General features: G+C 40.9%; 1 protein-coding gene across 3 annotated transcripts in view; it reads left to right on the top strand.

Moving 5' to 3' along the window:
• The window catches only part of LOC111977094 (oxysterol-binding protein-related protein 2), a 31,408-nt gene that overhangs the window by 248 nt on the left and 6,080 nt on the right, over positions 1-25,080 (top strand). The window contains exons 1-9 of one of the 3 annotated variants that reach the window (XM_024006400.2): positions 10,637-10,733; positions 11,235-11,419; positions 17,480-17,603; positions 18,038-18,113; positions 18,282-18,416; positions 18,519-18,616; positions 19,296-19,478; positions 20,000-20,107; positions 21,694-21,783. In XM_024006400.2, coding sequence (XP_023862168.1) covers positions 11,383-11,419; positions 17,480-17,603; positions 18,038-18,113; positions 18,282-18,416; positions 18,519-18,616; positions 19,296-19,478; positions 20,000-20,107; positions 21,694-21,783 — 851 coding nt within the window. In that variant the 5' untranslated portion in view covers positions 10,637-10,733; positions 11,235-11,382. Of the gene's footprint in view, positions 1-10,636; positions 10,734-11,234; positions 11,420-17,479; positions 17,604-18,037; positions 18,114-18,281; positions 18,417-18,518; positions 18,617-19,295; positions 19,479-19,999; positions 20,108-21,693; positions 21,784-25,080 lie in introns of those variants that run through there. The other 2 variants (XM_024006398.2, XM_024006402.2) reach the window with 2 other exon arrangements.

Genomic DNA, 25,080 nt, shown 5'->3' with positions numbered 1-25,080 from the left:
TAAAGCAAGACATCACTTCCATAGTTTGTTTGATTTATTTTATGTAGCAAGTAAATTCAGTGTTATAAAGGTTGGTGTCGCATTGATGTAATGTTAGCTCCATAGCCAGCATATCGATTTTATAACGTTAACACTTACTAGCTAGTTGCTGTAACATAGCTAACTTAGCTAATGTCTCCCTCCTATTAATTTCCTACTATATCTAGTCCCATGCCTAGTTAGCTAGCAAGCTAATCTAGCTTTGAGTTATAAGATGCATTGACTTTCACTGCCATCCCTGGCTACTACCGACATCAGAGACTTGTTCAGTGAATGCAATACATGGGCATAATTTAACAGACACTATTATCCAGAGGGACTTACATTACAGGAGAAACTAGGGCCTTGCTCAAGGGTACATAGACAAAATAGTTGATTCGAAACAGTAACGTTTTTGTTACTGGCCGAACGTCCTTAACCGCTAGGCTACCTGTCGCCCTAAAGGTGGAGTATGACAGACTAGCTGCTATCTCCAGTTGAGATCATTTTATTTGTCACATGCACCCAATACAACAGGTGTAGGACCTTACCGTGAAATACTTACAAGCCCTTAACCAACAATGCAGGTTAAGAAAATATTTACCAAATAAACTGAAGTAAAAAAGTAACAATAAAATAACGAGCCAATACACAGGAGGTACCGAGATAAATGGTATGCCTGTCTGTGTCAATGCTACATCTGTCAAGATGCAGAGAGCTATTTGCTCCATCAGCTAATGTTAGAAGATAACACAGTATGGGAATGTTATTCTGACCGCTGTTGACCTCTGTCTGTGTCTTTGATGCTGGAAATGGGCCACTGTGATACTAGGCAGCTTCATGTTATTTGAAGTTCCAGCATCTTGACAGAAATCAAGAAATGGTGAGTCGTACAGATGTAGTGTGAATCCCATTTACATGATGCACAATTAGAGTAAAGATTCAACTTTGTTGACAGATAAATCCCCATGGAAATAGCCTGTGTAAGGTGACTTTCTGTAATTGCCCACACCAATCAATTAGCAGCATCCATTTCAACCCAAGCATCTCTCATACTTACACAATCCTCAGAGGCCCTAGGTGTGTCAGCACTCAACATGACAAATTAGGTTTATGCCTGGAGGTTAGTCATTACCATTGAGGAGTATGGGAAAGTCTCTGACATGGTTGGTGCTTCAGGTATACAGTTTAAAGCACATCTCTCCTCTTGATGTTTTTGAGTTCCAGGGAGGATGCAGGAGAGGTTTTGGGGCAGGATCCTCCTAGGTAGTAGTGTGTGTGTGTGACTGTTCTCCCAGGTTTCAGGTGATGCTGCATTGTGCTGACTCACTCTCTAGCTAGCGCTAAGTGGGTGTGTATCTGCAGACACCTGCAGCAGTGTCTTGCCCTGCCATTGGTTGCCTCATTATCAGTGTCAAACGGTTTTAAGGTTACATTCCTCAAGGCTTCCCTGAGGGACACCAGGCTGGAACGTAGCAACTTCTCAATGTTTGTCTTTTATACATTGTCAATGTTGTCACAGGCGTGACGTGTGTTGGTGGTTTTCTTTTGTCAGTTACAGTTTGATTCACAGAGTACCAGATAAAGCCTCACATTTCCTAGAATGTCCTACACCCGGAGCAATGTAAACCCATGGCCCTGTGCCCAACTACTAGAACCTACCTTTAATCAAATCACATTCTATTGGTCACATACGCATGTTTAGCAGATGTTATTGTGGGTGTAGTGAAATGCTTGTGTTTCTAGCTCCAACAGTGCAGTAATATCTAACAAGTAAGAGGACCACAATGGAAATAAGTCYCAGACTTTATTGTGTGTTATCCTCGATGATTTTATTCATGTGCATGTGTGACTTAAGTTGTGTGCTTGTTTTTTWAAATGGTCGAATTAATAAACTAAACTAAAAGTAATATCTAACAATTTCACAGCAATACACACATTTAAAATAAAGGAATGGAATTAAGAATATATAAATATTTGGACGAGCAATGTCGGAGCGGCGTAGACTAAAATACAGTAGAATGGAATACAGTAAATACATATGAGATGAGTAGTGCAAAATATGTAAACATTATAGAGGTGACTAGTGTGCCAATTATTAGTGGCCAGTGATTACAAGTCTATGTATATAGGGCAGCAGCCTCTAAGGTGCTAGTGATGCTGTTGCTGTACCAGGCGGTGATACAGCCCGACAGAATTCCCTCAATTGTGCATCTGTAATAGTCTGAGGATTTTAGGTGCCAAGCCAAATTTCTTCATCCTCCTGAGGTTGAAGAGGCACTGTTGCACCTTCTTCACCACACTGTCTGTGTGGGTGGACCACTTCAGTTTGTCAGTGATGTGTACGCCGAGGAACTTGAAACTTTCCACCTTCTCCGCTGCGGCCCCGTTTGTGGATMGGTAGGTGTTCACTCTGCTGTTTCCTGAAGTCCACGATCAGCTTTATTAACTCAGTGTGTTTTCTCTATCCTGTCTCTATATGATTTACTTTTCTACCAGTTGTCCTTTTCCAAGTTTGACTCATCGCTTACACTATAAGTCACTCCCATTCTCAATCATCACCATGTAGATCCATTTTTGTAGACACTCACACTAACCTTTCCACCACTACAGCTGTCAATGGCATTTATTCAGAGATTAGCGGCGAAGGCCTGGCTTTCAACCCTTTCTCTTGATTTCACACAGTCATTATGTCTAGTCTAGCCTATTGATTGACTGCTTTCTTATTTGTGGTTTTCTACTACGGGCCTTGTGATGGCTGTTTCAATTCCAATTTGAGGCTGTGATAGTAGAAGTCAACCATCATTCTAAAGAGAGTAGACCACTTTCTGCGTTTTGAGTATATGTTTCAAAAGCATTGTTACTAACATGTTGGGGACAGGTTTAGGGTATGTAATGGGCGATTCCATGCCAGCGGGTGCAGAAAGTATTTTTGGTATCTGATTGTTCTGGCAATTCTCACATAGAAACTTCATTGGGAGGAAGGATGTTTGACATGCTTTTTACAAAATGTTTTTAGAAAATCATGAAGAAAGTGGCCATTTTAGGCCCTTTTTAGCCCTAGACGCACCTCCTGTAAGACCTTATGATCCGTGAAGCATACATGATACAGACATCTTAGTGTCATTATACTCCAAAATATGGAGTATGTCTCGATGCTGAAATACACATTTTGACATTAATTTATTAAAAATAGGAATATCTCAACTACTCTTTTAGATTTAGTTAATTTTAAGACATTGTTTGGAACTAAATACTCTACAAGTGCATACAATTTCCAGTGGGCTCTGCTAATTTTGAAGTTCTGATAAACGTTATGACACCACCAACACAGTGTAATGGTAAATGGAATCCAAGGCAACTCCCTCTGCTGGTGATTTCACGAATGTGCAATCCTAAAGGAGGGCTGTGATTGGTTATTGAGCCACAACTTCAATTTCTATGTATAAAATGGGTCATATCATTATAAGTACCAGAGTTCAATGTGTCTTAAAATAAGTTAAATTAAAAATGGTCGTTTTGAGTAATTGATATTAAAGGCCCACCTCAGAGGAAGTTGCCGTACCGATTTTGAGTAATTCCTGTCATAGACAGGAAATTCTCATTTAGATTCCACCTCGAAAACTGACACAGGCTGCTAATACATACATATTCAGGAATTCAGGGTGGAAAAATTGTGGTGATTTCYACGTGTAGCAGAGAAATAACAAATAGTGCATTGACTGACAGATGCCCGTGTAACTAGCTAGGATGCTAACCAAAGCCAGCTAATGAAAGTTATGTGAGCACCATTTCAGTTAAGACAGGCATACTGTACTAGCCTACCTGTTGAGATGAATGTCAGCTTAACCATGCCTATATGAGCTGTTGAGGGTTGATAATTCCAGTGAAACGTGTCGGATTTCAGAAGTCATTAATATTTGGATATTATTGATATTGCTACCAAAAGAGTCACAAAACCTGAACTTTGCCGTGGTATAGTTTCGGTATCCATGGCCGAGCAGCCATACACAAGCCTAAGATCACCATGTGCAATGCCAAGTGTCGGCTGGAGTGGCGTAAAGCTCGCCACCGTTGGACTCTAGAGCAGTGGAAACGCTTTCTCTGGAGTGATGAATCACGCTTCCCCATCTGGCAGTCCGACGGACAAATCTGATTTTGGCGGATATCAGGAGAAYGCTACCTGCCTCAATGCATAGTGCCAACTGTAAAGTCTGGTGGAGGAGGAATAATGGTCTGGGGCTGTTTTTCATGGTTTTGGCTAGGCCCCTTTGTTACATTGAAGGGAAATATTAACGCTACAGCATACAATKACATTTTAGATGATTCTGTGCTTCCAACTTTGCGGCAGCAGTTTGAGGAAGGCCCTTTCCTTTTTCAGCATGACAATGCCTCCGTGCACAAAGCGAGGTCCAAACAGAAATGKTTTTTGAGATTGGTGTGKAAGAACTTGACTGGCCTGCACAGAGCCCTGACCTCAACCCCATCGAACACCTTTTGGATGAATTGGAATGAWTCTGCAAGCCAGGCCTAATTGCGCAACATCCGTGCCCAATCTAACTAATACTCTTGTATTATCCTGACCTTAAATTAAGACCAAAAACTCATTTTTGTTTTCATTCATTTGTACGATATAGAACATTTTGACTTTGGCTGTTTTATCCAGTGGAAACAGGAAACCCAAGTGTAGGCTACATAGAAAAGTGGATTGGCTCTCAAACGACTCATGAAGAGGAAGAACTAATAAATTAAAAGAGAGCCCTGAAACTAAACGTAGGGTGAAAATATTTTTTTAAGACTTTTTAAGACGAAACATCTGAGGTCACACATTAGGATTTGGCACTTCAAGCCCAAATATATAATTCGAGATTTCTCCCGAAGCCACGCTTGCGTTGTCTTGGCTGTGTGCTTAGGGTTGTTGTCCAGTTAGGTGAACCTTCGCCCCAGTCTGAGGTCCTGAGTGCTCTGGAACAGGTTTTCATCACGTATATCTCTGTACATCCTCGCAGCATGATGCTGCCACCATCATGCTTCACCGTAGGGATGGTGCCAGGTTTCCTCCAGACGTGACGCTTGGCATTCAGGCCGAAGAGTTCAATCTTGGTTTCATCAGACCAGAGAATCTTGTTTCTCATGGTCTGAGAGTCTTTTACGTGCCTTTCGTCAAACTCCAAGCGTGCTGTTATGTACCCTTTACTGAGGAGTGGCTTCCTYCTGGCCACTCTRCCATAAAGGCCTGATTGATGGAGTGCTGCAGAGATGRTTGTCCTTCTGGAAGTTTCTCACATTTCCACAGAGGAACTCTGGAGCTCTGTCAGAGTGGCTGTCGGGTTCTTGGTCACCTCTCTGACCAAGGCCCTTCTCCCCCGATTGCTCAGTTTGGCCGGGCGGCCAGCTCTAGGATGAGTCTTGGTGGTTCCAAACTTCTTCCATTTAAGAATGATGGAGGCCACTGTGTTCTTGTGGACCTTCAATGCTGCAGACATTTTTTGGTACCCTTCCCCAGATCTGTGCCTCGACACAATCCTGTCTCAGAGCTCTATGGACAATTCCTTCGACCTCATGGCTTGGTTTTTGCTCTCACATGCAAGGTCAACTGTGGGACCTTTTTATATAGACTAGTGTGTGATTTGATGTGTGCCTTTCCAAATCATGTCCAAGTGAATTTACCATATGTGGACTCCAAGTTCTAGAAAGATCTCAAGGATGATCAATGGAAACAGGATTCACCTGAGCTCAATTTCTAGTATCATAGCAAAAGGTCTGAATACATTTGTACATTAAATATTTTTCCATATTGTTAGGGGTATTTTCAGATGGTTGATCAGTGGGTTAAGTCCAGTGTGTATGCAACATACTTCTTTCTGAGTATATAAGGTTTTTCAGGTTTTTTATTTTAATGTAAAAGTGTCAACCTGTTTACGCTTTGTCATTATGGGGTATTGTGTGTAGATTGATGAGGAAAAATAACAATTTAATAAATTTTAGAATAAAGCTGTAACGTAACAATGTGGGGGAAGGGGTCTGAATACTTTTCAAATTCTCTGTACATCTGTTGGTTACTCACAGATACCTTAATAAAAATAAGGTAGGGGCTTGGATCAGAACCCACCTCCAAAAATGAGGCACTCTGCTCACAACATTTACATCAGCAAACCGCTCGCCCACACGACGCTATACACTCTGTCTGCCATCTACCCGGTACTGTTAAACCGGGATGAGTCCGTGAAGAGCACACTTCTCCAGCATGCCAGTGGCCATCGAAGGTGAGCATTTGCCCACTCAAATCGGTTACGATCCCGAACTCCAGTCAGGTCAAGACCCTGGTGAGGACGACGAACACGCAGATGAGCTTCCCTGAGACGGTTTCTGACAGTTTGTGCAGAAATTCTCGCATGGTTACACGTGGTCTGCGCTTGTGAGGCCAGTTGGAAGTACTGCCAAATTCTCTAAAATGACGTTGGAAGCGACTTATGCTAGAGAAATTATGATTGAATTCGCTGGCAACATCTCTGGTCGGCATTCCTGCAGTTAGCATGCCAATTGTACAGTCCCTCAACTTGAGATCTGTGGCATTGTGTTGTGACACTGCACATTTTTGAGTGGCCTTTTATTATCCCCAGCACAAGGTGCACCTGTGTAATAATCATGATATGCACTCCTGTCAGGTGGATGGATTATCAATAGAGAAATGCTCACTAACAGGGATATAAACTCATTTGTGCACAGCATGTTAGAGAAATAAGCTTTTTGTGTGAATGGAACATTTCTGTGATCTTTTTATTTCAGCTCATGAAACATTGGACCAACACTTTACATGTTACGTTGTATATTTTGATTCCAACGGTTTCCCCAATTTAACTAGGCCTAGATGTTTTTGCCTGTATCATGCAGCCCTGCATGGCACAGTGTGGAAATGATAAAAGTGCAGGAAATGCAGAAATGAATTAAAATGCTGAAAATTATTTTTGTTTGCAGTTGGATTGAAACGTAAAAAACATCAGAATAGAGAAAGCCCCATTTTTAAATCACTTGTATGTGTTGCCACCCTAGAGTCAAAGTATCATAAAAAATATTTCAAACTTGTATTATTCAAAGATAAATACTGTCATACCTCCAAAAATGTAACAAATATGGGGATATGATATTTTGGCCATCTCACCCAACCCTAATTAGCACTGCCACTGATAATCTTGGTCAATCATATGACTGGATCTATCAAATTAGTGATGGCTTGGGGTTCTTCAGTCCTTTTACTGTACTGATCTGACCATAGATGTACTAGGGATGCTGGTTAGGCTACATCAATAGATCTGTGAATGGGTCTGTTCGTTGTCATTACATGGATCCCTAATCCCATTTTGTGATTCACCATTGCATATAATAGAAACATTTAAACGGTTGTATTACATACATTACGCATAATGTTATTGTTTTCATTAGTTGTTGAAGTGTTAAAATGTTTAAAATGTTGGACTGGAACGTTGCCACCATGTGCTTAATAACAATAGTGTTTCTGTGTGCGCACTTTTTTTATTAAAAAATAAATAAAAAAATTAAATACTCACGCTAGCTTTACACACACACACACACACACACCAACACACACTCTCCAGGCTTTGTGTTACCTCTTAATGGGGCTCTTGGGTGTTTTGGTCCCATTTGTTATTTTGCTCTCAGCTAACCCCTAAGAAGCCACTCTGCTTGCCAAATGGGATTCTATTCAATTTTCTCAGGTCGTTGCTGTAGCTACCATACCTCAAAGTCCATGTCCTCACAGGCACACAGAGGTATGTGTGTGTCTGTGCCTCTCGCATGGTGACAGCTCTCCATGGCCAAGGCTCTCTTCCCTTTCTCTCTCTCTCGTCTCTGACTCCCGCTGGTTTTGGATGTTGTTTTCCAACCACACAGGACCGKACTAGGAGCAGCAAAGAGAATTTGAATGGCATAATGGGTTGGTAACGGCTCTGTCTCCATTATTACTGTTTACAGCTGTAGCCTCAGACAAACAGACATCTAATCTGTCTGAAGAGTTGCTAGTCTCTCATAAACCTGTCAAGTGTTCTTCCCACGTCGTTTAAGGAGTCGGGACATCTGTCAGTTAGCTTGTGTTGCTCTTGTTGGTTTAAGTGACAATTTTGCTCATGGCAGTCAAGGCTTCGGATGTGTGTATTGTATTTGCACCTGTTGTGTCCGAAGGAAAGCGATCGGTTGGACCTTAGACTGTGTTGATTGATCAAATGACAGTTTGGACCTTAGATTTGTGTCCCATTTAGGTAAATGATGGTTAGGCCTATTTGTTCTCATGACTGTTAATAAGAGATTTGGGCTGCCAACTGTATGAAATGTTCAATCAGTAAGATGGCCAAACAAATGTAGAGTAACAACAGTTGAGTTGTGTGTAAGTTACCTTAAGAAATCCCTACCTGAAGAAAACTCCTCCCCTGTTGACCCAGTCTCTAGCTACCAGACTGACTGTAGCGTTATCCTCTGGGTCATACTGTGCTCTTTTTCATCGCACTAAATAGACTTATGAGTGAGCGAGTAGTTGGTGTGAGATAACGTATTGTTTATCTATGATGCATGATATGGTGCCATGTCTCTAACACTTACGTAATCCTTAATGAGAGGTCGATGGAGTGACAACCTGAGAGATGGTAACAGCCAATCAGATGGCTCACACGGGGAACGGGGGGAGAGCAAGGTCTCATATGTTCAGATATGGGTAGGTCTCTACTGTTGTCTGTTCCTGATGCCTCTGTCTGCTGATGGACTTAGAGTTACGCCAACAGCCTAGGGAACTTTCAAAGGCCAAGGATGGGGTCAGCAGTGGGAGGTTATAGTTGCTCCTCAAGCATTTTATCTAATTATTGGTCAATGTCTGCTTTCTTAAGMCATAGGCCTACTTCAACTCTCCTCACCCCTTAGTTCTAGCATAGATAGGCAAAACCATAATCATCCATTCATTTGACACATGATGAATGCATTTAAGTGTCATAAAAGTTGCCTAAACACTTTCTTGTGTACTAGGGTAGTGAATTGATGTTAGCTTCAGCTGTAAGCTGACTAGTGTTGAAGAAACGTCTACTTTTTCCATCCTAGAATATGAAAAACAGTTTGGTACTATAATTAAAATAAAATAAAACCTTTGGCAAATGTCTGGCGTCGTCTACTGATTGAGCGTACCGTTCCTGCTCCCCTTTGTCATTGCCAGCTCTAGCCTGTCCTGAGGAACCAGTGCACTCACTGGCAGTCTGGGCTGTATCACCACTTATGCTACACAGAAGTTAACACACTTGAATAATGCACGTACAATTTTTTATAACTGTCCATTACAGGCTACAACTCTTCACATTGCAAGAAGATACCGGTAGCTTCCAGCTTTGTAGGCTAACTTTCCGTGCTAGCTTACAGCTGAAGCTAACATCAATTCACTACCCTAGTACCGTGTTTGTCATAATATGCAAACCATAATGCAAAATATTGCTAATTTCAAATCTGATTGTCCCAAAAAACGTTATTCATTCACTTTGTCTCCCCCKYCTCACGTCTCTCCCAGTCAAGATCATCTTTGCTCGAACCTTGAATGGACTCTGTGTGTGAATGACATATTGGGTCTTAAAGAGACAGCGCACACTTTTATAAAAGAAGAGATTGCTTCATCTATGCAAATGTTGTGACTCGGCTAATTAATGCTCCAGATAATTTCCAGATAATTTACTGATTAATTACTGGAATAATTAATTGATCTGATTTTGTTTGATTAATTTGGTTATCCTATCCAAATCTGAGAGGTACCATTTAAGGTTTCAATATAGAGAAACCCTTGACTGAACTCTATCACTAGTTCTCATTAACTGTTATAGTGTTAGTAACATCAACAATATACAGGCCATTCATAAAGTATTCAGACCCCTTGACTTGTTCCACATTGTTACCTTACAGCCTTATTCTAAAATGGATTAAATAAAATSTTTTCCTTATCAATCTACACACAATATCCCATAATGACAAAGTGAAAACAAATGTCTAAAAAAAATAAACAGATAACTTAATTACATAAGTATTCAGACCCTTTGCTATGGGACTTGAAATTGAGCTCAGGTGCATCCTGTTTCCATTGGTCATCCATGAGATGTTTTTACAACTTGATTGGAGTCCACCTGTGATAAATTCAATTGATTGGACATGATTTGGAAAGGCACACACCTATCTATATAAGGTCCCACAGTGCATATCAGAGCAAAAACCAAGCCTTGAGGTTGAAAGAATTGTCCGTGGAGCTCCAAGACAGSATTGTGACATTTGCAATTTTTTATATAAAGATTAGAGCCAAAATACAGTCAAATACCACCATGAAGTCAAAAAAGTGAAAAACATTGATATATATTTGGGCTATAACGCCCAGTCCCAAGGTGGGGGTGATTTTTTATTAACTTTAATATGGAGCTTAGATGTGACCAATCCTCTGTGCAGAACTGAATACATAGGGCTTATGCACCAACCGGTCTCCTCCTCGCTTATCGATCGTGGWTCAGTCCAAAGTTCACCAGTAAGTTTGTTTGATGCGTTCCTGGTACTGGGTAAGTAAAGACTAAGGACACAAATAGAGAACAGTCAGTCAGTCACCCTCCCTAGTCCTCCTACACCCAGAAAAACCTCCTAGACCACAGGCTAGATCTGAATAGAGAGACTAACAGACAGCAGAACAGCAGGTAAGGCTAACGCACACAGAGAGAAAGTTCAGGATCAGGCTAACACCAGACCGACCGACAGACTGACAAAGAGCCACAGCAAATGGCAGCCATTTTGCTCCTGTGTTTGGTTATGTAATTTGACCACTGTTTGTTTGGGCTCAGTGGACCATACAGGCCACCACTCACTGGGTCCACTCCAACCCAGAAACCAGAGCTACTAGACTAGAGGGACAGCAAGGAGAAGAGTTCATATAGTCTACTGGTAGATGAGTGTGTTGTGAAATTAATAGGAGTTTCATGAACAGATTGCCTAGTTGTATTACTGTTGTTGATGTGTGATCGTTAATGGTGGCCTGTCTTGGTCATATTCATTCGACACCAAATGGAAGAAAACGGACTGAAACAGGGAGGGACTACCTGGACTTGTCTAACAAGAACTGCTCGTTTTTGTTTTCCGTTGCAAAACCTTTCGCTACAGTGTGCATTAATTAATACAACCCTGACCTGATTGTCTTGCAGGTTTGCTGTGTGAGCTGCTGCCTGTCCTGACGTGGAGGAGGAGGAATTTGAAGTGCCAGTGACCAGTGAGGCTCACTAGAGGGACCATGCTTTAGAGACTCACCTCTCCCTCCGCTAGCACCTGGAGGTCTGACTTTGACCCTGTACAATGAACAACGATGACGAGTTCTACGATGCAGTCACAGGTGGGTGTCCCTGTCTGCACGGGCGGGCGGGCCTAGATAATAGAATTACTTACAAGACCTTCAAATGTTACCACATAGTTGTAGGAGAATAGAATACACACACAGAGACAACATTGACAGTGACTCAACAGTTATTTATCATCACTCTTGTCATGGTCACGTTCAGCAGGTTCAAAATGGGAGTTTTGAAAAAGGAAATGTTCATTTTTTATTTTTCGCTAAATTCTCAAATACATTGTCTCCTGTTTATACCTACTGAACATGACCTTGTTGTGGTCTTGACATTTAATGGCTCTTGCCATTTTGGACTGTTGCACTTGACACACTGTTATGGGCAGGACTCAGGAGTTAGAGATGTGTCTTTGTACTGTAGCTCACACAGTGGCCCAGTGCCACACAGTATACTGTAACCTTAGCAGTTGAACTGATAGCTTCAATAATGCAGCGAAGCACCGCCGCAACGCATGATATTTTACAGCCAAGGCTCCAGCAGACGCAAACTCCTTAGTCGGCTACTTTTGTCCGTGCGCGTGTGCGATTTGCTGGGGAACAACGTGTGTGCGATTGGCTGGGGAACAACGTGTGTGCGATTTGCTGGGGAACAACGTGTGTGCGATTGGCTGGGGAACAACGTGTGTGCGATTGGCTGGGGAACAACGTGTGTGCGATTGGCCGGGGAACAACGTGTGTGCGCTGGTGGCTCCTTGGCTCTGTGGGGAAACAAACTTGCGGAGGTGTGCGTGCATGCGAGGGGATGAAAGGATGGACAAAGGGAGAGCCTGCTGAACGTGGGGTGAACTGCAGATCACAGTGTCATCAAGTTATTGTTTATGTCTATCAGATATTCTTATGAATCCCAGATCAGATTTCTTTGGGTGTTCCGGGTTGACCTAGCTAATTATTTATTAGTTAATTATTTATAGCAATTTTTAATAGGGCTCTAKACCTTTCTCTTTTACACCTCATAAATTCTTAGTTCAGAGTCGGTCTATGTTATGTGTCAATTTGTATCACGTCATTGTGCATTAGTGCTGTGGCTCCCTCCCATGTAGTCATTCCTTTCACCTGTAGCCTAATTGTAAGACTGTCAAATGTCAGACTGTTTACTTTGTTATTATACAGTGCATTCGGAAAGTATTCAAACCCCTTCACTTTTTCCACGTTTGATTACGTTACAGCCTTATTCTAAAATGGATWAAATAWWWTWWWTTMTTCTCATCTACACACAATAACCCATAATGAAAAATGTATAAAAAACAAAACATATACCATAATTACATAAGTATTCAGACCCTTTGCCATGAGACTCGAAATTGAGCTCAGGTACATCCTGTTTCCATTGATAATCCTTGATGTTTCTACAATTTGATTGGAGTTCATCTGTGGTAAATTCAATTGATTGGACATGATTTGGAAAGGCACACCTGTCTATGTAAGGTCCCACAGTTGACAACGTGTCAGAGCAAAAACCAAGCCTTGAGGTTGAAAGAATTGTCCGTAGAGCTCTGAGACAGGATTGAGTCGAGGTACAGATCTGGGGAAGGGTACAAAAACATGTCTGCAGCWTTGAAGGTCCCCAAGAACACAGTGGCCCGGCCAAACCGAGCCATCCGGGGAGAAGGGCCTTGGTCAGGGAGGTGACCAAGATCCCGACTCTTCCACTCTTCTGTGGAGATGAGACAACCATCTCTGCAGCACTCCACCAATCAGGTCTTTATGGTAGTGTGGCCAGACAGAAGCCACTCCTCAGCAAAAGGTACATGACAGCACGCTTGGAGTTTGCCAAAAGGCAYCTAAAGGACTCTCGGACCATGACAAACAGGATTCTCTGGTCTGATGAAACCAAGATTGAACTCTTTGTCCTGAATGCCAAGCGTCACGTYTGGAGGAAACCTGGCACCATCTCTACGGTGAAGCATGGTGGTGGCAGCATCATGCTGTGGGGATGTTTTTCAGCGGCAGGGACTGGGAGACTAGTCAGGATTGAAGGAAAGCTGAACGGAGCAAAGTACAGAGAGATCATTGATCAAACCTGCTCCAAAGCGCTCAGGACCTCAGACTGKGGAGAAGGTTCACTTTCCAACTGGACATCGACCCTAAGCACACAGCCAAGACAACGCATATAAATTATTGGAACAAGGACTTAAAAAKAACTGTTGGCTCAAGATGGAGGGAAAGTTGGAGCATAACTAATGAAATTACACGAAACAAAAATGGACGCTTAATACAGTATAACTAATGTATAGAATTTATTATACAACTGTCAATGTACAAATTCTACAACACAATGGCAGTCGTGTGTTAAGTGTAAAACTAACAATTATTCAATAATCCATGCTTTCCGGTAATGCTATAAAGTGATGACTGCGTTGCACACTCTTGACATTCTCTCAACCAGCTTCATGAGGCAGTCACCTGGAATGCATTTCAATTAACAGGTGCCCCTTGKTAAAAGTTCATTTGTGGAATTTCTTTCCTTATAATTGCGTTTGAGCCAATCAGTTGTGTTGTGACAAGGTAGGGTTGGTATACAGAAGATAGCTCTATTTGGTAAAATACCAAGTCCATATTATGGCAAGAACAGCTCAAATAAGCAAAGAGAAACGACAGTCCATCATTACTTTAAGACATGAAGGTCAATCCGGAACATTTTCAAGAACTTTGAAAGTTTCTYCAAGTGCAGTCGCAAAAACCATCAAGCGCTATGATGAAACGTGCTCTCATGAGGACCGCCACAGGAAAGGAAGACCCAGAGTTGCCTCTGCTGCAGAGGATAAGTTCATTAGAGTTACCAGTCTCAGAAATTGCAGCACAKTAATTGTTAACACAATGGAAAAATATTTTATTTTTTATTTTTAATAGCATGGCGACCGATAATAAACAATTGGTACAACGTAAGGCCATGTGGCAAACAATAATGCAGGCACTAGGGTTGGAGGTGTGAGCCATGCGTGTCTAGGCAGAGGAGATGTAGTTGTTGTTCTGTGTGTGTTTGTATTTTTGGTGTGAATAAAATATTATAATTTAGAATAGTTAGATTATGTAATTCTATATTAGGTAAACTTGTCAGGCTAGGTGAGTTATGTAATGTAAAGACCCATTTCCCTAAAACTGTTGAAAAAATTGTTTGACCAAATACAATACTATTTCTCTGTAAACACATTTAACAAGACTTTCAGCATGCTTATAGAGAATGGCACTCAACATGTACTGCACTGACACAAATTACTAATGATTGGTTGAAAGAAATTGATACGAAGATTGTGGGTGCTCGACTGTTAGATTTCAGTGTAGCCTTTTGATATTATTGACTGTAACCTGTTGAAAAAACGAATGTTATGGCTTTTCAACCGCCAACATATCGTGAATTCAGAGCTATTGTATTTATCTAATAGAACACCAGAGGGTTTTCTTTAATATAATCTTCTCTAATGTTTAACATGTGAAGTGTGGTGTACCGCAGAGCAGCTCTCTTGGCCATATACTATTTTCTATGTTTACCAATAACCTGCCAGTGGCATTAAACAAAGCCTGTGTGTCCATGTATGCTCATTATTCAACCCTATACSCRTCAGCAACCACAGCTAGTGAAGTCACTGCAACCCTAAACAAAGARTTGCAGTCCGTTTTAGAATGGGTGGCCAGTAATAGACCGGTCCTGAACATCTCTAAAACTAAGAGCATTCTAGACCTGAGCGTAATATGGTAATGAATGGTGTGGCTGTTAAGCAAGTTGAGGAGACTAAATTACTTAGTTTACCATCTAAGGTAACACCATCATGGTCAAAACATGTTGATTCAATGGTTGTAAAGATCGGGAGAGGTCTGTCTGGTGATGAAGAGATGCTCTTCTTTTTTGACACCACACTCCATAAAGCAAGTCCTGCAGGCTCTAGTTCTATCTTGATTATTGTCCAGTCATATGGTAAAATGCTGCAAAGAAGGAGCTAGTTAAGCTGCATCGGCCCCAGAACAGAGCGGAATATTTTGCTTTTCATCAGAGTGAGCGCTAATATCAATACTAGTCTCTCTTGGCTAAGCATTGATGAAAGACTGAATGCATCACTTCTTGTTTTTATAAGAAACATTGTGTTTAAAAATGTTTGTTTGCAGAGTCAACTTACACACAGCACTGACACACACTTACCACACCAGACATGCCACCAGGGGTATTTTACAGTCCCCAGGTCCAGAACAAATTCAAGGAAACGTATAGTATTATACAGAGCCATGATTGCATGGAACTCCCATCTCGTATAGCATAAGTGAACAGCAAACCTGGTTTCAAAAAACAAATAAAGCAACAATTTTATGTGCTCGAGCATTGCAAAATAAATGTACACACGTTATTCAATAATTTCATCCAAACTGCTCGCGCGCCTCAACAAGCTTCTGTGTAGCCAGGYGCTAAAAYAGAACTTGGTTCTATTTTTGATGYTGATGTACTGCAAGTCCTGCCTCTCCCATCCCTTATTGGTTTTTAGGAGCATATACCCACGTGGGTGAGAAAGACGAACTGAGGTCCACACTCCAGTCCAGTTGGTGGTGGTAATGCACCTTAAAGTTGGTTGCCAACCACCATATAAAGTCAGAAGAAGAAATTACTAGAAACTAACAAGTTTTCCCCTTTTATCTGTGGAATAATTGTCGGAGTAGAGAACATACGATTTTGTGTAACTCCAAATGGGTCCAAATTCTACAAAGATCCAGACAAAAAGGAGACTCAGTATTTCAGGTAAAATAACAACCCAATATTTAGGTAGCAACTAGCTGGCCATTAATGTTTCATGTGTTTCGACCTGTCCCTAAATTAATCTAGTTGGTTCAGTTTGTTTTGATATTTCAACCTGCGTGTCCTRATCGCGTCTGGTGTGGATGTACAAAATCAACATGCGCGCTATGGGGCATGCACACTCGTGCCCTGTCTAGTCAGCATGTCACTATAAGGTGCTTTTTTGAGCTCTCCTAGCCTTGCCATTGAGGAGCTGAAGCAAACACACTCATTGTTTTTTGTTTGGAACACAGCCCTCCGTCCCCACCGTCATACAATTTCTGTTTACGCAATCCAAAAACATTTATAAATTTATAAATCACAATCTGAGTCAGGTGGGTGTAATTTGAAAGCTTATTCTATTGCCAACATGGCTAGCTATGTTAATATGATCTTAGTGTTCTGCTTTCAAACTTCAGACAGATTGTAATTTATGTGCGCATAGAATGGAGTCGTGTTCCATGGCAAATTTTTGTCACAATACTACAAACAGTCTTATTCTATTCAGGACTACCCAGGTTATAACGCATGCCATCCTTGAAACTGGATAAAACATAGCGATCATAAATGTTGATACTGTAAATGACATGAGTCTTCAAATATAGAAATGTGAAGTGCACATTTGGGACTTATGAGTGAGTGATTTGATTGTGTAACATCAAATATGTATTTATTATAATCCTCAATGTGTCATCTTTCAGAACACATCGTCTCCTTTCAATTTACAGCATTTCCCTCCGATAACAAATTTGCAAAAATTGCCCAATTAGCGGGAGGGATGGGGTCATCTCGTGTGCTCAAGTTTAGAATGGCTGTCAGTCAAAACCCATACAGCGCTGTGAAGTGGATAACCTGAGCTCTAACATGTATAGCATGTTACTGTATAGCCACTGCGTTCCAATTTAGGCATTTATCAATGACAAAATCTGCCATTTTCAACCAGTATACGAATGACAGGGGCTGTGAGTGGAAAGGCTACCAAACACGTAATCAGATGGTTATCGTCTACAACATCACTATGTCATCAGAGGGTGATTACCTAAGGGCTAGTAAGGCAAGGTCAAATATCACAAATAGAGCTAGATAAAGCCAGAAGAATAATATACTTGTTGGCCATCAGTCTTGCGTGTTTTCACGGTAATCAATCACTGTTAAGTTTGTCAATGTCCCGACATCTGTGTTAGCTATCCTGCTACAGATGCACGTGCATCACTCAACATAACTGATGRTAAACAGAAAATGGCTCTATAGCTTTTCCCTAATTTGTGTGTGTGTTTTGTCTGTGTTAGGCTTGGAYTCTGATGAGTCGTATGAAGGCACGTCGGAGGCCAGTTTTAAAGATGCCGTGGTGTATGATGGCACCCAGAGGAACGATGGTTCCTTGCCACAGGAGAACGGAATCAGGAAACACAGGTACGCTAAGATTCCTGCTGTGTCCTCCTCTCCAGGTCTTCTCTTTCTTTCTCTCCATCCATCTCTTTCTTTTCGGTCTCTCTCTCTTTCTCACACTATCGTAATCTGTCTCTTTCTGACTCTGTGTTGCTCTCCCTCCCTCTCTTTCTCCCACATTCTTAATAGCTTTAACCCTGCTAGAAGACTGGCCAGTCCACATGCTCCATTTATCTCTAACCCAGTCAGTATATAATAACATGCAACAGGTCAGCCTCTACAATCACATACTTTAGTAGTGATAGTCATCATAGTGATACTCACCTTCTCTGATTCTCTACAATCACATACTTTAGTAGTGATAGTCATCATAGTGATACTCACCTTCTCTGATTCTCTACAAGACAATAATATGTTGTCTTTGTGTGTTTTGTCTGTCTTATCCTTACATCTTTCAGGACAACACTACCCGCCCCAATGTTTTCCAGAAACAACTTCAGTGTGTGGGGCATTCTAAAGAAATGCATTGGACTGGTAAGGGCTACAGACCCTATCTAGGAATGACTTCATGATCACACATCTATTTATAGACAATGACATTCTCTAGGTTTCTATGCTAAAGAGTTTGAATTCATCCCACATTCTAATCTTGCTTMTTTTCTGTGTGTGTGTGYGCGCGCGTGTGCGTGCGCCCGTGTGTAGGAGTTGTCCAAGATCACCATGCCCATTGTGTTCAACGAGCCCCTGAGCTTCCTCCAGCGGATCACTGAGTACATGGAGCACACATACCTCATCAACAAAGCCTGCTCGCTGTCCGACTCCATAGAGCGCATGCAGGTGAGAGCATACACACAACGTAACAACAAAGGAAGCTTCCGATAACCCAGTTGGATGACTAAACAGTAAGAGACAGTGAATCCTCCCCTCGTGTCTTCCCAGGCGGTAGCTGCTTTTGCCGTGTCGGCCGTAGCGTCACAGTGGGACAGAACTGGAAAGCCCTTCAACCCTCTGCTAGGAGAGACCTACGAGCTGACACGGTGAGGGGACAGGACTGCAACACTCCCATACAAAGTTGCATAGAGAGGTGTTGTAAAAAGCTGTGTAGCTCTGGACTGTTCCTCCCTGTCTCTGACTAGACTGCACGCTGTATTGGACTTCAAGCCTTTAATAGGAGATCTTTACCTGYTTCCACCCATGAATTTAACAATAATACTTACACTACTGTTCAAAAGTTTTATTGCTTCTTTAATCAACAATACTTTTCATCTGTACTAACATAATTACAAAAGGGTTTTCCAACTTAGCAATTATCCTTTTAAAATGATTAACTTGGATTAGCTAACACAGCGTGCCATTGGAACACAGGAGTGATGGTTGCTGTTCATGGGCCTCTGTACACCTATGTAGATATTCCATAAGAAAATCTGCCGTTTCCAGCTACAATAGTTATTTACAACATTAACAATGCCTACACTGTATTTCAGATCAATTTGATGTTATTGTAATGTGTTTAAAAAAATAAAAATTTAAACAAGGACATTTCTAAGTGACCCCAAACTTTTGAACGGTAGTATATGTTCCTCTGTTGACCTTATTTTCAATGTGCTATGATAACAATCTTTGTCTTTTTTCCTCCTCCTGTCCTGCCTATATTCTTTCTTCCCCTCTTTTTCTCATCCCCCCTTTCTCTTCTCTCTCTCTCTCTCTCTCCCCTAGAGAGGACCATGGCTACAGGCTGATCTCGGAGCAGGTCAGCCACCACCCCCCCATCAGTGCCTTCYACGCTGAAAGCCTAGTCGGGGACTTCGTCTTCCACGGCTCCATCTACCCCAAACTAAAGTTCTGGGGCAAGAGTGTGGAGGCTGAGCCAAAGGGAACCATCACACTAGAACTCCTCAAGTGAGTCAAATCAATCCAATCAAATGTTATTTATCACATGTGCCGAATACAACAGGTATAGACTTTACCGTGAAATGCTTACTTAAGTGCCCTTTCCCAACAATGCAGAGTTAAAAAGAACAACATTTTTTCCTTCTCAAAAATAAGAAAAAAATGTATTAAAAAATGACAAGGCTATATACAAGGACTACCAGTACCGAGTGAATGTGCAGGGGTATGAGGTAGAGGTAATATGTACATGTACCTGTAAGTATGGTTAAAAGTGACTAGGCATTCAGGATAGATGATAAACAGTAGCAGCAGCGTATGTGAGTGTGTGTGTAGCGTCTATGCATGTGTGTGTGTGCGTGTGAGCGTATGTAGTGTGTGTGTGTGATTGTCAGTGCAGTATGTGTAGGTAGAGTCCAGTGAGTGTGCACAGCCAATGCAAATAGTCCGGATAGTCTTTTGATTAACTGTTCAGCAAACGTGTGTGTGAGAATCCATTGTACTGAGGCTTTGTTTGCTCCCCTTCTCCCCAGGCATGGTGAGGTCTATACATGGACCAACCCTTTCTGCTGTGTACACAATGTCATCCTGGGTAAACTGTGGATCGAGCAGTATGGCACTGTGGAGATCCTCAACCACAGGTGAATATAGGAATGGCTATTTTGTTTACCTTAGTTTACCTTCAATTCTTGGTTTGGAAGTATATAAATGTGTTAATATCCACTACTTTCAGTAGAACAGACATAGGGGCAAATCCTAACTTCAATACAATGTTCACTTAATCATGCATTAATGTCAATGGGTTAAGTCTTGTTCACACTGGCAGTTTGAAGTGACTCAGATCCAATTTTTTTGCGTTTCCTTTTCGAATCTGATCTTTTCCCTGCAGACTGAATGAACAGCCAAGAAGCATATGGAATCAGATTTTCTCAAGTCAAATTCAAACTATATTCATAGGTGATTTTAAATCAGATACAAATTTGATTCCTGGTCATGTGACTTGTCTGAATGGTTAAATCTGGTTTATTGACCCTTAAGTGTTTTTTAGACTTATTTGGCGTATCTTGTTACTTGCTAGCTACTCTGTTGACAGTTTGATAAAAACATGACATGGTAGCTAACTAGCTTATTAATTGTTTACAAACAAATGAGTGAATATGCTAGTGWAACAGTATAACTTTAGACCGTCCCCTCGCCCCGGGCGCGAACCAGGGACCCTCTGCACACATCAAACAACAGTCACCCACGAAGCATCGTTACCCATCGCTCCACAAAAGCCGCGGCCCTTGCAGAGCATGGGGAACCACTACTTCTAGGTTTCAGAGCAAGTGACGTAACTGATTGAAACGCTATTAGCGCGTACCCGCTAACTAGCTAGCCATTTCACATCCGTTACACTCACACCCCTTTCGACCTCCTCCTTTTCCGCAGCAACCAGTGATCCGGGTCAACAGCATCAATGTAACAGTATAACTTTAGACCGTCCCCCCGACCCGGGCGCGAACCAGGGACCCTCTGCACACATCAACAACAGTCACCCACGAAGCATCGTTACCCATCGCTCCACAAAAGCCCTCTGCAAGGGGAACTACTACTTCTAGGTTTCAGAGCAAGTGACGTAACTGATTGAAACGCTATTAGCGCGTACCCGCTAACTAGTTAGCCATTTCACATCCGTTACACTAGCAAGCGGAACAGCTAGCTAGCTAGTTTACTTTTGTGGTTAGGAAAAAATTACTCATTTTGAAGTTGAAAGTTGGATCCTTTTGAGGCTTAAAGTGTTCATACACTGATTTCGAACAGTCAAAGCAACTGGGAAACTTCTATGGTCGGCTTTGTTGTCACCTTCGCTTGCGACACATGAACTGCTGAGCAAGAGGAAACCCGAGAACCACCACCAGTCAGCCTACACCACTGTACACACACTCCCGTCATTACCATGACAACTAGCGTAACCATGTCAGCAAATTACTAYAGTCTGAGCATACGCAAATCCCATTTGTTCACTTGTAACTTGCTGTTTGGACAGTCAGTATCCCAAATGGATTTGAAAAACAAAACTGATTTGAGCGTTAAGGTCTGCATTGTGAACAAAGCTTAAGTGAAAATGTGACTTTAGTGGTAGTTAAGATTTGCCCCTGAAGACAGTACTTGAGCCATAATGGTCTGGAAATGAATGATTGTTTCTTTTCTCCTCATTCTTCTGGTCTCTGTCTGTCCTGAGCAGTACTGGAGATAAGTGTGTGCTGAACTTCAAGCCATGTGGCATGTTTGGGAAGGAGCTACACAGAGTAGAGGGCTACATTCAGGATAAGAGGTACAGAATGTGGAAGTATTGGCACTCTGATACACCAACTATGGCTTACTTCTCTGGTCCTGAATTCACTGGTCCAGTTTTAAGTGTTTTTGTGACACACTGCACCCCCAAAGCTGTGCTGCAGTACGTACGCCACAACTTTTAAAGGAAGAACCACTGTAGAGTTGAAATGTATAACATTTTGAGTTTGAGTCACAATATTAATCTTTATATACATCACAAAAGACTGAAATATAACATAACTGTTTATTCAAATCAAATGTGCCTAATACAACAGGACCTTACTGTGAAATGCTTACTTACAAGCCCTTAACCAACAATGCAGTTCAAGAAATAGAGTTAAGAAAAGATTGACTAAATAAACTAAAGTAATTTTTTAAATAAATAGTAACACAATAACAATAACGAGGCTATATATAGGGGTACCGGTACCAAGTCAATATGCGGGGGTATATATATTTGTATTTTATTTTATATATATATATTTTTTTAAGGGGTGGATCAGCTTAATATTGCGGAAAGAATGTTACTTCCAATGTAATTGTCTGCATCATTTCCAATCCCCCATATTTTTGGGGGTAAATATATATATCCATACACGCATGCATACATATACACATATATACATACACATACCTATATAGACATACATACTTTTTTAAAGAATATACCTTTATTATTATTCCCCGCAACCCTACCACCGATCCCCCAATTGGAGTAAACTAATAAACACTTCTGTTTTTACCTTCAATTTATACATCTTATACCCATCTTACAGACACAGKCTACTTTACAATAGTTCTCTCTTGTTTGTTCTTAGTCCTTCCTCTATTTCTGATGTCCATCCAATTTTATTTCCACTTGTAACTGTGCTATTTCACAAAAGCTCCGCACCTATACACATTTCACAACAATGTATGCCCTACATTGTTTATCTTGTTATTAGTCCCACCCTTCAGTTCCACTCAACCCCTCCCATCTATCTTCCAACATCATCCATTTCGGATTTTTATTTGCCATATATTTTTCAACTGTGCTGTGATGCTTCACAAAAAACTTGAACCTTCCTATTCTCATAGCTTCTACAGATTGTAAATTAAAAATAAACATTTTTGCTAAAATAATTATTATATTATTGATTGATTGACTATGGCTTTTCAAGTCACCCAGTATTGCTATCTGTAGCGTTAGTTCTAGACAAATGTTGCAATTCTTCAGCCATTCCTGGACCTGTGACCAAAAACGAGCTACATATGGACAATACCAAAATAAATGATCTAATGACTCTGCCTCCTCACAACAGAATCTGCAGAGCTGGGAAGATTGTATACCCCATATATATAACATTCTATTAGTTGCAAGAATTTTGTACAGTAATTTAAATTGAAAAATTCGAAGTTTTGAATCCGGCGTTGTTTTGCGTATCAATTCATAAACCATGTGCCATGGAATGGCGTACAGCGAAAATCTCTTCCCAACTATTTTGCAATTTATATGGCACAGCTGTCAGTTTTTTGGTCCTTAAATAAAAACATATACCAATTTCATTTATCACACTTTTCTTTAACCATTTATGTTCTTTAATACAGGGCCGACATACAAGTTCCTTACTTTTTTCCCCTTCTACTTGCCTCTTCCATTTTTGTGGTAATGCTGCAATTAATTGGTTGTAATTTTGGGTAGAGCAGACATTTCCATTGTCTGTGTTAGCTGCATGTGTGACATAACTCCACCAGTCCTATTTATGATATCATTCACAAAAATTCTACCTTTTTAAACTTTTCTCGATAAATACAGTGTTTTTATCAATTACTATATTTGAATTTAACCACAATATTTGTTGTACTATTTGTTCTGTCCTTTCAGGTGGATTAAACTGAAATTGCAACCAACTTTCTAAGGCTTGTTTAAAAAATAAGGATATTTTGGAGATGATTTCCTTTTCAAACAACCGAAAGTGAGCAGGTGTAATCTGAATAAAGGGAAAAAGGCCCTTCTTGAACATAGGATGAGACATTCGTACCAATTACTAGAGAACCAGTTTGGATTTAAGTATAACTTTGTTATGACTGATGCCTTTAGTGAGAGGTCTAATGCTTTAATATTTAATAATTTCTGCCCTCCGAATTCATATTCGTTATATAAATAGGCCCTTTTCATTTTGTCTGGCTTGCCATTCCAAATAAAATGGATCTTTTTGTTCATATAATTTAAAAAGCAGGTCACTAGGTGTAGGCAAAACCATAAGCAAATAGGTAAACTGTGATATGACTAAAGAGTTAATCAGGGTGATTTTTCCACAAATAGACAGGTATTTTCCTTTCCATGGTAGCAAGATCTTATCTATTTTTGCTAACTTTCTATAAAAATKTATTGGTGTGAGATCATTTCTTTCTTTTGGGATTTTTATACCGAGTATGTCCACATCTCCGTCAGACCATTTAATTGGTMAACTACATGGCAATWTAAAATGTGTATTTTTTAGTGATCCAATACGTAATATGGTACATTTATCATAATTTGGTTTTAATCCAGAGAGGATAGCAAAGGTATCTAGATCCTCTATGAGGCCCTGGAGAGACTCTAGTTGTGGTTTTAAAAGAAAACATGAATCATCAGCGTACAATGACACCTTAGTTTTTAAGCCACGGATTTCTAATCCCTTAATATTAATGTTTGATCTAATTTTAACAGCTAACATTTCGATGGCAATAATAAATAGATATGCCGATAGTGGACAACCTTGTTTTACTCCCCTAGATAGTTTAAAACYTTCTGAGATGTAGCCATTATTTACTATTTTACACCTAGGGTTACTATACATMATTTTAACCCATTTTATAAGAGATTCCCCAAAATTGAGGGGTATATTTTAGTTGAGGTCATTTGTACATGTCGGTAGGGGGAAAGTGACTATGCGTAGATAATTAACAGCCGGGTATCAGCAGTGTAAAAACAAAAGGTGGGGGTGTCAATGTAAATAGTCCGGGTGGCCATTTTATTAATTGTTCAGTAGTCTTATGGCTTGGGGGTAGAAGCTGTTAMGGAGCCTTTTGGACCCAGACTTGGCGCTCCGTTACCGCTTGCTGTGCGGTAGCAGAGAGAACAGTGTATGACTTTGGTGACTGGAGTCTTTGACAATTTTTTGGGCCTTCCTCCGATACCGCCTATTTAATAGGTCCTGGATGGCAGGAAGCTTGGACCCAGTGATGTACTTGGCCTTGCACACTGTAGCGCCTTACGGTCGGATGCTGAGCAGTTGCCGTACCAGGCGATGATGCAACCGGTCAGGGTGCT

Source organism: Salvelinus sp. IW2-2015, linkage group LG17 (assembly GCF_002910315.2).
Source record: "Salvelinus sp. IW2-2015 linkage group LG17, ASM291031v2, whole genome shotgun sequence".
In the NCBI taxonomy this organism is placed as follows: domain Eukaryota; kingdom Metazoa; phylum Chordata; class Actinopteri; order Salmoniformes; family Salmonidae; genus Salvelinus; species Salvelinus sp. IW2-2015.
The sequence above is the reverse complement of the archived record's forward strand: the minus strand, read 5'-3'. Positions and strand labels throughout refer to the sequence as shown.